This window comes from Thalia democratica, chromosome 4 (genome assembly GCF_965202585.1).
Source record: "Thalia democratica chromosome 4, ktThaDemo2.hap1.1, whole genome shotgun sequence".
In the NCBI taxonomy this organism is placed as follows: domain Eukaryota; kingdom Metazoa; phylum Chordata; class Thaliacea; order Salpida; family Salpidae; genus Thalia; species Thalia democratica.
In genome coordinates this window covers 60610456-60628845 of record NC_139168.1, presented here as the reverse complement: position 1 = coordinate 60628845, position 18390 = coordinate 60610456, and the positions used below count along the sequence as shown (strand labels likewise).

Below are 18390 nucleotides of genomic sequence, written 5' to 3'. Positions count from 1 at the left end.
ATAACATAACTATTTTTAATAATTTACTGACAAAAGTGATTTAAACAAACATAAAAAACAAAATAAAACTTGACATCTTATAACGAAAGATTTTGAAAGCTTGAAAAAAATGTTCGTATAATATAAAGTAAACTACTTTTCATTAGCGTTTCATAAACTTATACAATGAATTTTAGATGTATAATACTTGATGCAAAACTCATTAAGGTTTTAATGAAATGTCTAATCTTTTTAACGTTTAATAATGGTCTAAAAAGATTAATAAATCAACTTACATCTTTGACCACAAGAGTCTTAAAACCTTGTTCAAAAATTTGGTTCAAAAATGTTAAAAAAAAAATTTAGTTAGTGTTTAAATAGTTTTCAACTAAAGTTTTCTGATACCTATTTTTTTAATTTTGAATCAGAACGTTCTCATTTAAAAGAATTTTACGAAGGTTGTTCGCCAAGTTTTTGAGATGTGTATTCGTGTTTAAAAGTTATGTGGGGTCAAATAAGTCAATATTCGCAAATAAATAATATGGGCTCTTAGACGTGTTGTAAACGGCAATTTTTTCCATGGAATAACCAGAATAGAATTACCAATGCACATAATCACCGTGGTTGTCTTGACGGTAAAAGCAATTATGTCCCCAACCTTCATAATGGACAACCTTGTTGTTGACACCCTTCTGAATGCACGTTTGTTGTTGTCGTCTCGTTGTAACCCTCGTTTGAAAGTATGTTGTTTTATGTTTAAATTTTTAGGGAGTTCTCTATCAAAAAAACTAATTTTTGCTTATATTGTTTAGATTTCATAGCTTACCTTTAGAATTAAAACTTAATACAATTTTTTTCATAGAGCTTAAAAAAAAGTTTTTTTTTAAATTAAACGCTTATTGTTATACTTATAGAGTTTATTTTTTCTTAATACTTTGATAGTAATTTGTATAAACATTGTTTAAGTTTTACTTTTAAGTATGGTGAATTTAAATTTTAAACTCCTTAAAGGATTCATAGTAAACATTAAAATATTTTAATAAATTTATAAGTTTTTAATAGTTTTAACATGCACAAAAACCAATAACTTCTAAACGTTGAGAAAATTATTTATTTAATATTTATTTTTTATACTTTATCAAAAAAAACTCATAAAACTCATTTTGAATGTACAAGTATGCAAATAACAACCTCCCTTGCCATGTATAGATTTTGGGCCATGTTGGATTAGATCACTACCCTTCGACATACAGTACTGACTGGCTTCATCATGATATATACGTTCGTAGACAACCTCGAATCTATTACCTTTTGAAATTTTAAATTGTTTAAAGCATATTTAAGTTTAGTGATAACTTAATTACTAGCAAGTAGTTAAAAAATCTTATACGAAAATCTATTAAACTAAAATAATATGCCAACCGGTTATTTTTTTCTAAGATTTTGTTTTAGATTTATAAACTTTTTATTAAGGTGAAACAGTTAATTTATAAACTTAAAAAAGAAAATGAAATAATCAATAAATTAGTAGTATTTATTTTACTTAAGTTTAAAGTAGTGATCTACCGGATCCATTATCCGGATCCAGACAGATCCTTATTTTAAAAAGGATCCAGTTCCGGCCGGATACTATTTTTGTTGACACAATAGATCATTAGTTTTAGAATATGTTGTCCAAAATTATATTGGGATCTAATTATTGAAAACCAACAATAGTTTTTTTTTGTTTAAAAAATTCCTTATATAAAAAGCAAAAACACTTAATTCATAATAAAACGTTCTATAAAAAGATATAAGTAAGCTATCGAGCGTATACAAGTTCACAAATTCACAAGTATACAAGTTCAGTACTTTTGAAAATTGTAGTTTATGTATATTGTAGATTTAGAAATACTTGTTTGTTTTTTTCTCGTTGCCATTAAACAAAAAAAACAAAGGTTAACTTTCTATTTCCTCTTTATTAGCAAATAAAAGCATGTTGATTAACTAATTCTTAGAAATTTTGCTTCCTTAAATAATAACTAATAGTTTCTTATATGTAAAGTTTTATATTTTAATGATTTATTCATTCCAAAATAAGTTAGTTTTACTACACTTTTTCAATCGTCTATTATAAGGTAAGGCAGCTTCTGAAGTAGATATACCCGGTATGACAACATTTTGTACATAACAGAATTTATTCGACTAAGACTTTTGCAGGAAACTTTTTTAAATACGTAAGTTATAATCAGAGAAGTCTCTAAAAACAGAATCCATTAAAATACAAAGTTCAAAATTACACTTAGGGTTTATTAGAACACACACTGTCTTAAGCATTAGGTATTGTTTGAAATAAACAACTGCTCAAAACACAATAGAGAAAACTTTTTAATTTCTAAAATTATTAGTTTAATAAAAACTTTATGTTAATCATCGATTAGCCTTTTTCACTATCATCCGGATCTAGTAGACCACTAGTTAAAACTTTTTCTTTTTACTTAGAAAAATAATTTCAGTTGATTTTTAAATACAGTTTTACTACGTTTGTAACTTAAAATATTTCAGACGTAGTACTTAAATGAAACAATGATGGTTTTTCATAAATTTTGCACATCCTTACTTATCTTTAGTTTTACATCCCAATTCATCGAACGCTGGTGAATGTTTTTTTTTGTTACAAACAAATGTTGAAGTGTGTTTAATGTGTATCCTTAATTACATTTGTATTGTACCTTTTCATTTTTAGTTAAAACCTTGCCATCATGACTTAAAAACCCGTTATTTAGTGCAACTGATTTTTCACATTTAATGTTGAACTGGTAATTTAAAAATTAACATTATAGCAATTCAACAACAATGTTTAGTTGCTAAAAAACAATTTTTCTGTAACGTTAAAACTTGAACCAGTTTTTTTATTAAAGCGTCACCTTTATACAAGTGATATCTTTTTGAGATCTAAAACTAATTTTATGCATTCTATACTTTTATACATTCAATACTGTCAGCTAACACTATATTTTAAAACTAAAAATTATAATTTGTGATTTTGACTAGTAATATAACATATAAGATATCTATTTTGATGAAAGAGACTAGTTTTGCAAAAGTTTTAATCGTGAACAACCAAAAATACAGCCAAAAGTATCTAAAAGGACCAGCAAGTGGTAAAGATTTCATTTTCTTTATAGTTAGTAGCCAGAAAGCCGAGGTTCTAGAAAATTTAAAGATTAAAACTAAGTTAAAACTTTTTTGCAACACATGTTGTGCCAGTTGGCACGGAGCGGTTTGAAGGTTTATTCACAGAGTAAATTTTGATGTCTTTTTAAACTGAAAATCAACCGTAAAAGAAAGAAATACCTTTAAACCATCTAAAACTGTTTTGTTTCTTTGTATATAGTAATAAAATATCATTCCTACGTTTTGATATAAAGGTTAAAATAGTAGTTTTATCAATTGTTTTTGAAAAATAAAAAATAAAAATCCTAAACTCATTTTCTTAATCACCCTTTCTTATTTAGTTACCCATGTACTTTTTCACACATTAACAGTTGTTTCACCCTAATATCGTTCATTTCTGGAAATCCTGTTATAAATCTTACCTCAAGGTAAAATACTGGAAAGTCCGCTTAGATTAATAAAATTACAAGCTAAAAAGTGAAAATTCTATGACTGCTTGAAAACTAAAATTTACCCTCTGTATTTAGTAGTTACCCCCTTCCCCGAACGACTACAATCTCGAAAAAAGGAGCAATATTTGCCCTTTGAAAAACTCTGCTTTAAACCAATAATACTTAAAATAATGGCAGACCATAGATAGGTTGATGCAGTTAACTTTAAGAACCAGAAATTGATCAAGCTTCAATGGTTTTAGCACACATTATCTTTTGAGTATTTATCAGAGCGACTACGTAACAAAACAATTTTAAATCTTTCTTTCCACACCCAATTAGTTTTTCTAAAACAGGGAAATTCTTTTTCTTGCAAGTTATTTTTTCCTTCACCAGTTATATCTAACCCGCGATAACAATTTGTTATAACTTTATGTTCATTGAAGACCATGCTTCCGGTTGGAATGCTTAATATACCATTGTTTGGCGCTGTAAAGACAACGAGAAAAGGTTCACCTAAATTTAAAATGTTTAGCGTAAGCTGGTAGTTAATAGCTTTTTTGTTAGAATTTAAATACTTAAGTTATGAAAAAAATTCAAAATGACTACTAAATGTTTAAAAACTGTTTTCTAATAAATTCTTATTGAGGCTTACTTTGATTGCTATTTTATGCTATAATGAAAAAAAAGGTATTTAAGTCTTAATTTTATAACAAAACTTAATTCAAAATTTTATAAAGTTGTTAGTTTAGATAAGAAGAACTATATTTCAACCATATTTTTCAAAAAAAGTATCTTAAACTTTTTTTTAAATATTCAAAAAAACATTTTGAATTTATTAAAACAAATATATAAAAACAAATTGTACAGTAATCTTTCTTTATTGTACCAACATATGTTTCTGTGTGTTAACAAATCAACACACTTCAACTGGGTTCTGTAAATAAATAATTAATGTAATGAAAGAATAGAAGCATAGAATAAAGTAGGTGTATACATGTTTTCATTAATATAAAATAGTTTCTACAGATAATAGTTAATAATAGGTAAAATACTTGAAATTAAATCCGACGGCTATAAAACTATATAATATTTGTAACTATTAAATCTAAAATAAGTAAAGTAAACTAAAATAACACAACAAAACAACAAATCATATATAAACAAACCACTCACGTTAATGGAAAGAATAACTGATTAAAATTTTACTGTTGTCAATGAATGAACATAATACATTCATTACATCTAATAATTACGTCACAATGTAAATGAGGTTATTTCAACTATTTAATTTGTATTGCAAAGTTTGTTAATTTAGTTTTTATGTTTGTAATCTATTTTGAACAAAAATAAAACATCAACCATTAGTTAGTGAATCAATAAAATTTAATAAAACTTAACAACGGTGAAGACAATAAAAGTCAAAGAAACTCGATGTAACATGTGTATTATATATTAAATGCTTGTAATGATTAAATCAAAGTTATATACAATTAGGAAGCAGATTTAGTTTAAATCTGTAATGAAGTGTGTTGATTCGTTAACACACAGAAACATATGTTGGTACAATAAAGGAAGACTACTTTTTATTTATATTCCTGCGAAGTTATTTCACTAGGATCGTTTGTTTGCAAACGATTCAACCTAAATTTTTAAACAGTTAAACCAAATATACTAATTTATTATAATGTAAAAACATTTTAAACTTTAGTAACGTTAATTCTCTCAATTATCAACCTTTTCCTGAAATTTTCTGAATTCAAAAAACAGTTCTTTTAAACAATTTTTAATATTTTTTGTCGTCCTGAGAGGTTTTGTGTTTTTTCTTTAAATTTTGTAGCTAGTTTTGCAACTTATTTTTATCGTTCTGGGAGTTAATAAGTTTTCCATTAAATTTTTTTTTGTTTTGCAACTTTATGTTAATGTTCTTAAACTAAAAGTTTTTAAACCATAAGCTCAATAAATTCACTTTGTTTTATTTAATATTTTTACATAACTCCCATTTATTTTGTTCAAAAACTTTTTTCAGACTTGTTTATAACAACTGATGATCTCCTATATCCCAATATAGGAGTAAAACATTGTTTTGTTAATAATAAACTGTAAAAATAAATAATAAATAGATTCCTTAAAGTTTATTAAGTCGAGAACTTTGAACTGTTTGATTGAAAATAAATTACAATATATTGTTTTTTACCATCAATATCTAAGTAACTATATTTACAATAGATTTTTAACTTTTTTCAAGTACACATCACTTTTTATATTTAATATTTTTATTCTACAACATTTTTCTTAGAGTTTGAGTTGAAGGAATTTGAACTTTTACAATTTAAATTGCTGTGTAACCCATTAAATGGTTTTAGTAAACCACTCCGTTTTAATATTAAACATACAAGAGGCTCTTAGTTACCTTTCTTTAAACTATATACTACATCACTTACAAATATTACAGTTAGTATAAAATAGTTGTACTGTAGTTCTTTTTCGTTAAACATTTTAAATTACTTTTTTTTTTCAAAGATAATATCTATTTTTGCTTTAGGTTTCTTAAAAGGTAAAACGTGTAAAACTTTAAAAAACTAGATAGTTTTATTTTAAGCCAAACGAGTTTGTTTTATAAGGTAAATTTATATTTTTTATTATCAATAAATAGTTGAATGCATGATTAACATGCATAAAAACTAAACACTACCTGAAAATAATACCTATTTAATTATTAACTATGTTAAGTAAAGGTAACTGAAAACTTTGTTTAAGTAGAACTGCAATTTGTTAAAGTGTCATAAAATTTATTTTTATGTTTAACAAATATTAATTAAAATCAAAAATGTATTGACTTTACATAGAATTAAATTATCTAAATTACTTGTACTACAACTTAGTCGCATATCAAAAAATTTTAACTATCGCCACGTTATTTAGATATTTAGTTCTTTGTTTTGTTTACGATAACACAAACCCAAAAAACACCTATTGTTTTTATATTTCAAGTAAACAAGATAATTTGCATGCATTTGAGTTTAGACTTTACACATTTTTATCGCTATGTTGTAGCTGTGCTAATATTAAAACGGTAATAATTTTTTTTAATATATATTTAGTGTAGTTTATGCTGTACTTTTATTTCGCAGTAGCTTACAATTATTGCAACAAATTTTCTACAAGTTTTTTGACTTTTTAGTTTGAAAAGCTATTCAAAAAAAGATTTTTTCCTATGTGTTTACGAAATAAATACTTTTTAACTTAAAATATTTTTAAGATAGTTAAGCTTATAACATTGTCTACAAAAAGATAAGTTTGTTATGAAATATAGTTCAAAATTAATTAATTTAATTTTAGTGTATATCAAGCAAATGGTTGATATTTTAAAACTTATTAAAAATCATTTTTTGTAACGGTGTCTAGCAAACAGTTCTGATATCACGCATTCTTTACTGTTTTACTAATCTAAAATAACTTGGTCATTTATTGATAATTTAATTTAAAACTCTTCTCATAAAACTATAACTTAATATTTCATTCATAGTGTTAATAAAATTATAAATTATTATTTTAATATTTTAAGTCACAATAACAATAAATAAAATGCTTTTCATAAACTTTACATTAGATACACTTACAGTTAGATGTTTCTTCGTAAGTAATCATCGCGCTGTGTGAAACATTTTAGTGCAATAATCAACAATTGAGTAGTTTTTTTTTTTAAATAACACATATAGTTATTTTTTAAAGTTTTTTACATTAAAGTTATTTTTTTGTTATGAACAAGAGTAAACGCAATTCATAATTATTTAGTTTTATTGAATAGATTAAAATAACCAGTTGAGTTATTTCTAATAAAAATAAAATAATCCTCTTTAAAAAAAGCAATTTATAAAAAAAAAAACTTATTTAAGTTTAATCGTTTAATTTAAGTACTAATAGCAAATGGTTTTTTTTTTGGTTTATCTTAAAACTTAATAATATTGAGTTGTTTTGTGTTAAAACTAATTTTTTTTCAATTAACTAAATGTAGCTAAGTTGTTTTTCCTAATAATTACCTGTATGCTGAAAAAATTATATACCAGACGATTTTTTTTTCTTTTTACTAGTCTTGTTTTTTATTTAATCTCGGCAACGGACAACTCTAACAAAAAACCGATCTCATGTAACCATATAACGTCACAACACATAAGTTTCAAATTTCCGCATTAAAAATGTAACTACCGAAAAAAGTAAATTATTTGACCATCTATTAAACAATAAATATTAAGAAAAAAATCATTGTAGAAAAACTATTTAAAAAAACTCGAAATGAAAGTCATATTCGCCGGCTACTCGAAGTGCGGCACCAAGACGATGCGGGAGGCCTTCACGTTACTCGGATACGAAAACTGGGACGTCCAGGAGAACTACAAATATGAAAGGGAGAGGTGGCTGAAGATATTCAAGCTCGGAGGCGGAAAGGAGGACTTTTACCAGATGTATAAGGAGGTGGACTCGGTCACCGACATCCCATCTTTCCACTTCTGGGAGGAAATTCTCGGGGCCTTCCCCGACGCCAAGATCGTTTTCTGTCAGAGGGACGAGGACGAGTGGTGGGCGAGCCGCAAGAAAATGATAATGTCCAGGCAGAGCTTCAAGCTGAGAGTAATGAAGATGCTGTCGCCGTCCTTGAGGGCGATGCAGGACTTTTTGTGGCTGGTTCACGTGGTGACGGAGGGATGGTACGCGGTTGAGCCGTGGTTCGGGTATGGCAACATGCCCGAGCAGCTGCTGAGGAAAGCGTACCGGAGACACAACCAGAACGTTCTGAAGAACGCTCCTAAGGATCGACTGCTCGTGTTTGATTTGAAGGAAGGGTGGGAGCCGCTGTGCCGGTTTCTGAATGTGCCGGTGCCTGAATGTCCGTTCCCACACAAGAACAAGAACTCGACGTACGTCGCCGAGTTCTTTAGCAAGGACCTGTTGGGAGCGAGGATAAAGAGGGAGGTGAAGATTTCTTGCGCGTTGATCGCGGCTTCGATAGCATTAGGCGCGTATCAAGTTCACAAGTATCTAACGTTGGAAGATTTTGCGGGTTTTTTTGTTCAATAAACTTTACTACCGTGTAACTACGCTTCATTTACAAACTGTTTTGGTTCAATAGTTACTTTATTTCTTATATTTTTCATTATTGAATTAAGGTACTAAATGAATTTTTATATTTTACAATTTAGAAGCGTCAGAAATAGTACAAGAGTAAATATATTATTTGCAATTAGATTTTTTATTATAATTACTTTACGCAAGTGTTAAGAAAATATTATGTAAAACATTTATTAACTCTTATTTAAAGATTAGTTTTTAATATGTTTTAAAATTCAATGTTTTTTTTTGTTATTTAGTTTTGATCTACTTTAAGTCTAAAGCAGTGTTTTTATACAATTTTTAAACTTTGTAATGTTTTTTACAACTATTTAATTGTGTATGTAAAATTTATTTTTGACAGTTATACTGCTTAAATTCATAATTTTGCAAGTTTTTGCAGTTTTATAAATATAAACTCTTTATAGGATTATGGCTTGAAACCTAAACTTTATAACTTTAATGTTTAAATAAATACAAGTACAAATTCATAACCTGTAATTTTATTGATTAACTTTTTTTCTGTTTTAATCGTTTCAGACCTTACCTAAATTGTTTAGATTAAGAATTTCTTAACTTAGTTAGTTTGTTACAATAGATTAAATATTTTGTTTAAAGTTTATAACTAAAGTATGGATTAACGAACAAAAAATTTTAATAAAATTGAAATGTCTTTTAAATTTTTTTCTTTATTTACTTCTTTATTTACCATAAGTTTTACTTAAACGAAACATAGAAAACCACTCTTTTTCTTTATTGTTTTGATTATTGTATTAAACTTTTTGCAAAAAACTTTATGTTCTTATTTTCTACTTAAATACGCTAAGACTTTATTTTGTTAATATAATTTTTAAAACAAACCATTTAATAAAAAAGTTACAACAATAACTTTACGAGCTGTAATAGTAAACTTAAAAACTGTTTTTTTTTAAGTTTGATGCTTTAATACAAAAAATAAACTACGATAAAACGTACGATTATTATTAGCTTTAAAATGTTTGTGACTAGTTGCGTTTGTTAAAATTGTATATACTTGGGGTAGCTTTAAAAATCTGCAACTAATTTGAGTATAACCAAATAAGATATTTTCATAAAATTTTAAATAAAAACTTTTTTTGATTAATTTGCTATATGTTTGGGTAAGGTGGGTTAAGGGTAGGGTAAGAGTATAGCTCAGAAAAATTAAAATATACAAAAAAAAGTTTTGTTTTGATATATGCAAATTAGTAGCAGCTTTTTGAAGCTGGACTTAGATTTGTACATAATTTTTTTTTGCTACATAAAAAACCTTTTGTTTGATGTTTGTATAGGTTTACATTATTACGTCACCATGCTAAGGCAATACTTGAAACTTAGTGTTTGTTTTAAAAGAATACAATGCATTAAGTTTGTTCAAGTTAGCTCTAATAATAAACAAACTATAGTATTTAATCAAGTCTTGAACAAAGTCTATTTAATCATTTACTAAATAAAATATTTTTACAATTATTTGCAAAGTTGTTAATGAATAACTTATTGTTGTCTTAATCCCAGAGGTGGGTAACGTATGACCCGCAAGCCCATCCGGCGGACTATACAGAAATTTTAAGGTATTTTTTAGCATGAAAACAGTTAAGCAGAACAAGTAAACTGATCTGATTTATAATATTTTATGAAGTGTCCTCAATTCAGTTTACAATACACAGTAGTGATTTTTAAATGAGTATTAAATGACGGACTTGCTCTTAAAGAAATGTTTTTCAAGCAATAACTTTTTTAATTTGCAAGAAAAAATGGTTGTACTTATCTTAATCAATGAAGTACTTACCAGTTAATATTAGAATAAACTCTTTAGCTTTCAAACTTGTTTAAAAGTTGAGAAATTTACAACAACGTTTATTATATAACAATAGTCATTGTAAAAATTATAACAAGTTTGTGATTTCTTTTGTTAAGTCCAGCTATAGTTACGTGACTATTACTGTATTGTTTCAAGGGAATTCACTTGTATTTATTGTATTTATGTTAAAACAAACAATTAATTCTTAAAAGTATAGTTTAAAATTGAATAAAACTAATTCAAATTTTAATAGATAAATTCCAAATATAAAAAAATGTTTTAATAAAATTTGCCAATATGTTAAAAAAAAATTAAACTAGATTTTAAGTTATATCCTTCAAAATATTTTTTTCAGCTTGTCTAAATTATTTATTTACTAACTTTTTTAAAAAATACGTTTTTTTTTTGATTAATGTCGATTGTAATGTTTTAAATTCTACAAATTTATTTAATATGCACATGAGTTACATAAGTTTTTTACGAAATACTTTTGCACGGGTTGATTTTTTTTTTGTTATTATCTTTAATTATTTTATTAATTTTTTTTTATTAACTTTAATTTTTTATTTATTCTGTTTTTACTACCAATGTTACTTCTAACCCTTACCCTCATTCGGTAACTTTTTTTTCATTAATTTTATTAATGTATTTTATTTTTTTAGTAAGTTCTCGTAGTTATTATTCGTCTGTTGTTTTTAATTTTTACTATCACTTTTAACACTAACCCTTACCCTCGGTCGATAACTTTATTTATTTATTTATTTTTGTATATTATTAGTTTTTTTTTTACTATCACTGTTACCCCTAATCCTTATTCTCGGTCGGTAACTTATTGTTTATTTTGTTTTTTTTAATAATATTTTATTTCTATTTTTTTTAATACTCTCGTGCAAAATTGACCCCTCGTGCAAAAATGACTCCTCGTGCAAAAGTTTCTTCGTGCGTATTTGACACGTTCCCGACAAAAAAGGTTGCAATAAGATGTTTTTATCTGCCAAAATAAGATCTTTTTATCTGGTTGTTCAAAAAAATACATTACACAAAACAAAAAAGAAAGTTTAATTTTGTGTCGTGTTTTTTGTAAGATGTACTAAGCAGTTTGAGGTAGACAATAACTAATTTTTAAAGCTCAAAACAATAGGTATAATACTCACTATCTGTTTTATCCATAACCAGCATCTTAAAATTGAATAAAAAAATATTGAAAGTAAAATTTTACAGTTTTTTTGTTAAAATTAAATTAAAAATACAAACGATTACTTTATCAATTTTAAGTTTACAAAAGTTATATATAGTTTTAATCGGTTATTAGGTAAAAAAAAACATTTGTTATGAGTTGTATTTTAAATAATTTATTGTGAAAACATGTCTTTATTGTTTCTTTTAAGTATAAGTTTACATTAAAGCGAACTTTTGTTTCTTATTTACCTTTTTTTTGTAGTTTTTAAATTCAAACAATACCATCTATATGCTTTTTCCTTAGTTATTAAAGCAACTTGACCAAAATTACTTAGACTCTCTTAGGCCAATCTGTATAATTTAAGAAGAAGAACACTTTGAAAAAATGTCAAAATAACAACTATTTGTGTACAATAGTAAATAAAAGAAGAATTTTAAAGCTCTTATTTAAATATACTTTTTAAAAGTGTGATTCTTAACTTATCTCTTTCTAAAGTCTACACTATTGTTTTTTTTAATACAATTTAGCTGAAAGCAAAGTAATCTTTTTAAAACAATTTCCTTAAAGTTTATATATTTCATAACTTATAACTAATATTATACGCTTTGAATTACGACTCTACATGATTTACATTAACAAGGTTTGATATGTATAGTCAACAGAAATAACTAAAACTTGTTTAATGTTAAACTAAACATTTGGTCAGAAAATAAGTAAAGTTAAATAGATAAGATTTTTTTAAACTTGCTATTTGTTAAACTAATCAAGTGTTAATAAGTCTAGTATCAATATTGTTTCAAAAAAATAAACAATTACTTTATCATTTAAAGTATTTTTTGACCATCGTTAGATTTTTTTCTCGTAAACAGACGTCGGTTTTTGGTTTGTAATTTCTGTTATAAAACAAGTGGCTGTAAGTTTTTTGAATCAAAATTCCTGTGATTCTTTTGTGAAAAAAACAAAAACCTTAACATGAACGTGAATTGTTTTAGTGCGGCTCAAAATTATGGACAAATTTGTTGGCCTGCTTCACATATACTCAGTTCGATAAGCTTAAATGAGTTTGTTTATTTATTTATTTCCATTTTCATTTTTATTATTTCATAATTTTAATTTTAGTTTACCGTTTTTTGACCCTTTACCTAAACGCGTACTCTAACGCTAACACACAGTCTAACTCTAACTGTAACAGATTTACTAAAAAGTAATTAACAAATGTCAGTTTAAAAATGCGTGTATTGATTTCCAACACTTTAAATTGAAGTCTTCTATATTTGAAAAGCAAAAATAGCTTGTGAGGCATTTTTACTACTCGTGTACAAAATAAACTTAGAATTCGTTAGTTTAAAAACTTAATATAACCTTTTAAAGTATACTTTATATATGGTATACGTGTTTTATATCCTTTAAATTGATAATGTTTAAAAACAACAACTGTTTAAAATATAATGATAACAACAATAGTAATAAATAAACGATTCCATAAAAATCTTAACTTTTTTTCTGGTAAATAAAGAAGAAGTTTTGTAAGCTTTAAGTTTTATTAAAATATTGAAAATGTTGAACAATCTAATATGCTTAAATTTTATTAACTTTTTAAGTATGTTTAAGACTTAAGTTCTAAGAAAATAAAAAGTTTTTTTTGTCAGTTATATGCAAAGGGTTTTTAGATCGTGTTATGTTAATTCTATAAAGGTTACAAAAAAGTCTTACAAAAGCAGAAGAAGAATGGATTGCAAAACTACAAAATTCATGGGAATAAATTTAGTAGAATTTATCACACATAATCACTAAACGTTAAAAAAAAGATTTACAATATGTTTTTTTGATTCAGAAAAAAAAACACGTTATAAGTTAAGTTTGTGTTTACAGGGCTAAACGATTTACAAAAGACGCTTATTTGTTTCTTTAACAAACTTTAGCTACTAATAAAAAAACTTCTCTGTAAAATATCCATGCAAAAAAACTATTAAAAAAATTAAAAAAAAAACCGATATCAAACTAATTTGCAAAACTATTGAAGTTAAGAAAGACGCTTTTATAATTTTTTGTCCGAAGTTATAAAAGTTACTTTTTACAGAAAATTTCCCAATAACAGTGTCTTTAGACGAAATACAAATTTTTATTTAGACGTCATATTAAAAACAGTAAAAATTTGTATTCAAAACTTAATTTTAAATCCTAACAAAAATGTTTACGATAAAATATTTTTAGGGATTTTTTTTATTGTTGATCTAACGTCATCAAAAAAAAAGAATATTTAAAAATCAACTACTTAATTTCAAATACTTTTATTTAATGAAATAGTTTATGACATTGTTTTAGAATAGTTTTATCTTTTTATATTAGAACTCTTTCATAAAAGCTTTGTTTTGTTAAAAAGCTTTAATTGTTGAATTTTTGGTAGGTTTTTAACGTCATTTACGACAAAAATGTTCAAAATATTTGAAAATCTTAAGACTAAAAGAAACAAGCTATACATTTTATCTTAGTTTGTTTTCTACAAAAGTATTTTGCATCTACTTTATTGAATACTAGACGAATAACAAACAAGATTCCGCATTTTAGTTATATAAAATGTTTTGCAACACTGCGAATTTAAAAAACCTATCAGCAGAAAAACAATTAGCTATGTAGTATAGAGAAAGTTATTGTAAAACTGATCTACTAAGTACAGTTTAGCTGCAATCTCAAACAGCTGAGTAGGAGGTCACATTTGTTCAAAATAAGTTAACTACATCGTGTGTTAGTTTATTCATAGTATAAAATATGTTTTGAATTGAATTGAATAATTAAGTTATTTAAGAAATATAAGAATTGAACAAAGATTAATTTATTAAACAATTTCAAAAATGTTGGTTCAGACTGTTAAGAATTGAAATATTTAATTTTATAAAATCTTATTAGTTTCCTTACTTACTAGCTTTATTAAGTTTATGGATTTATTTTAAAATTTTAATGCATGGATTTCTTTAATATTTTAAAAATAATACATATTATATCTGTTTTTACGTTGACAAATGTAGGTGTTTTTTAATTACTAAGGTTAAGTTCAGACAGACATGGCATTTTTAGTGAGTTATTTAAACAAACAGGTTCACAACTGTACATTTAAAAATATAAGAAAAAAAAAAGCTTTTTTATAAAAGAATTGTTTATCTTAAAGTGCTTTGGGTTATGGCCTGTACTTTTGAAAAGCAAATAAAGGAGTTTTTAAGGTGAGGTTCAGGCGAATGTAACATTTTTGAAACATTAGTCTAAACAAAAAAAAAGTGGTTTATACATGTAAATTTAACATCATGTCTGCAAAGTTTGAAGTGGTTTTAAAAAGAATTCTTTGTGTAAAAAGGCTTTGTCTGATTTAGTCCAATGAAAAATCAACTATACTTATTATAATAATTACAAAAACTGTTTGTTATTCGACATGTAGAAAACTGAAATTAATAGCTACTACACAAAACAATGGTGACTATTTAAAAATTTTTAGACTGAGTCTGAATTTAAATAAATATTTTCAGGTTTTCTATAGAATTGTTATTATAAAGTAATAATAAATGTGTTGAAAGTAAGAATTCCAACTCCATAACCTTTTTAAAGTACAGCTGTTTTCAGATTTACTTTTGCATCTTAAAAAAGTTATATTATTAATTATATAATTATAATAAATAGTTTTATTGCTAATAATTAAGAAAAATTCTTAGTAGATTTTAAATGAAATATAATAATACATACAATTTCTCAAACTTTTTTAGTTACCTTAATGGTTAGTTTTTAAATAACAGAAATTTTATGTCTTAAGCATAGTATTCTAATATCGATGGAAACTTATCATCACAATTGAAAAGACTATTCAAAACACTGTTTCTAAAAAAATGTTGTCCTAAACCTCAAGACTATTTTTTTTTACTTCAAAATCTACAAAGAGTTGTTATTCATATCTACATAATAAATATTTTTTATTTAAAAGAATTAAAAAGTTTTTAAGCTTAATTAATAGTTATACTTTTTCATTTTCATGTAAACTATTATATCAGACTGATTTTTTTAGCCTTATGATGGGACAACTCTTAAATCGTAGCTTAATAATTGGTCGAGGTATTGTTATTATCTTAATTATATTTTATGAGCTCGATTAAAACAAAATTTATAAAGCTAGATAACCTACTTAGATTTTCAAATATAAAACTTTAAGATATATCTTGTTGCTCTTTATACATTACAAAAATTTATAAAATAGAAAAACTAAATTTGGTACCAATTTTAACAAAAAAAATAAAAAGCTAATTAGTTGGAATTTTATAGCTTAAATCATAAGTGAGCAAAGGCCATTCTTTATCAAATACAGTAAGCAATTACAGATGTACGAACATACTTTTTTTGTAAGCCTTTCACATAAGACCAATTTCAAATCATTTGAAAATAAATTAATTTGTTAAATAACTAGTACCATACCTTTACATATTATATTAAGTTTGTTTTAGAAACCAATTAAATTACTCTCACTCCACACAAAAGTAAAAATTAAAAATTTTGAAAATTCAGTTAAAACGGAATTAACCTCTCTTTGAAATTATAAATAATATGAAGTTGTTTAAATCTGTAATAATAAATTAGTAACACTAGTAAGTATTTGTTCAAGATTAAATTTAATGAGTAATTACAAAACTATTAATTCTTAATCAAACATTAAAGTGTACTAAATGTTACAATGATTACCTATTAAATTTAAAGCAAAGTTTCATTTTAAGAAGGGTACTTGTTGCTTAATTTATTCAAATCAAAATACCACATACCAAATAACAACATATTAAGTGTAGATAATTCAAAGAGTTTAAAAATAACTTTTTTATTACTGTCAGAATTTTATTAAACTATACATTCTGTTGAATTTTTATTTTGTCTCGAATTAAAAACAATTTCAGACAGACTGAAACAAATTATTAAAGTTTTTAAAACCTGTTGAAGTATAGCTATTATCAACTAAGAATTAACAAACTCTTTTTTTACCATCACAATCTTTTCCAACTAGATCTTCTAGTATTGTTATTATTGATTTAATTTCAAGTTATAATTTTATATATGGCTTCTAAAAATTTGTATAAGAAATGCAGTGTTTCAAAGAGCTTAACATAATTAAAAATAAATAAAAGAAATATATTAGATATTTAGTATTTTTTTTAGTTATTGGTTTATTTTACTTAAATTTTAGATTGTATATACTCTTACTTCTTTTGTTGAAGTAACTCTGGTTCTGATGCCAGAGTCCAATAGCACAATAGTCAAAAATAAAGATAAAAGATTAAAAATTAAATAAAATAGTTAAGAGAAAAAAAAGTGTTATACACTGCTGTAATTTACAAACCTTAACAAGCTTAAAATGTTTATAGTGATGATAAAAAAAATAACTTCAAACTAGAAACATCGTAATACAATTAATATTTAACACTAAAACTTATGTAGCAATTATAAATTGTTTTTTATTGACAAAAATGCCTAAGCACTTTGACCAAAGAGAAGCTTACAAACGTAGTAAGTTGGATCTGATGGATGATCATCTGAAAAATATTGGGTTAAAACGGAAGCCATTACCAAAAGATGGTTCGTGCGTTTTTAGAGCAGTAGGTGAACAAGTAAGTCCATTGGGCAATTTATACGAATTAATTATTGTTAAAAATATATTATTAGGTTATGTAAACATAAATTAGTTAAAGTTAATCAGAAAGTATAAATGCAAAACTTGCTATATCACTTTACTAATATATTCAGTATGTATAAACAGACATGTTTCAAAGTTCTTTAAAAATCTGAAGTGAAATGCTGTAAAAGAATTGTTTTTAATTAATTAACCTAAAATTTAAGGTTTAAGAACTATGGAAAATTCTTAAAATTTAATCCAGCGCGAAAGTTTGGTAAGCTTATAGTATATACCTGAGTAGGTTTTGTATAACTTAAATAAAATTTGACAATTTAATAGTAAATGAAGAACAACCTTAGCAAAAACTTTAGTTTAAACAAGACTCTTTTATTTTTAATATATTAATTTTGTTTTAATATGTAATATTTAAAACTAGCTAATGATAATAATAACAAATTTTGAGACTAATTTTGAGACTAATTTATACCACATTTAAGCAATTTATTACACTTATTTCATTTTTTTAGCTCAATTATCAATATATAATACATAATAAAATGAGTTAACATAATGAAATACTTGCTACACAAGTTTTTTATTTTTTTTGAAATATTTAAGATATACTCAAGTTTAGACTAGAAAGTTAAAATTTTTACTAAAATTTTGATTTGAATTAAAAAATGATTAACTTGGCATATTTATGCTTAAAAATAAATAAGCAAAAAATTTTATCAAAAACTCAAAGGATGAAAAAAAAAGTCCATACAAGTTTTATTTAAATCAATATTTAGATCAAACTAAAATAATTTGTACTATAGCTTCAAAATAGGCAAACGTTGATTTTAAATTGACCAAATCTCTTTTAGCATTTCTTACTTTATAGTTAATAGAAAAAATAATGACTTACTATACCTGAATACTACTTAACTCACGTTTTTACAGTACATTGAAAAGTACTAAATAAAATTTAGAAATCTTTTTGTATATACAGGCTTGCCACTTAACCTGGAAACCTTGAAAAACCTAAAAAAATCTTGAATTTGACAATTTAGGCAAAAAAAACCTTGAATTTAAACAATTT

The 18390-nt window shown here is 25.0% G+C and overlaps 1 protein-coding gene across 1 annotated transcript; it reads left to right on the top strand.

The window, feature by feature from the left end:
• Positions 1-7862: 7862 nt before the first annotated feature.
• LOC145833486 (uncharacterized) lies at positions 7863-8645 on the top strand. Its single transcript, XM_082940660.1, has one exon. It carries the CDS (start codon positions 7863-7865, stop codon positions 8643-8645), a length of 783 nt encoding a protein of 260 aa, XP_082796786.1.
• Positions 8646-18390: the final 9745 nt, after the last annotated feature.

What these genes read in the sequence shown, in the direction of transcription:
- LOC145833486 (XM_082940660.1), top strand. Translation starts at nt 7,863, where the DNA reads ATGAAAGTCATATTCGCCGGCTACTCGAAGTGCGGCACCAAGACGATG.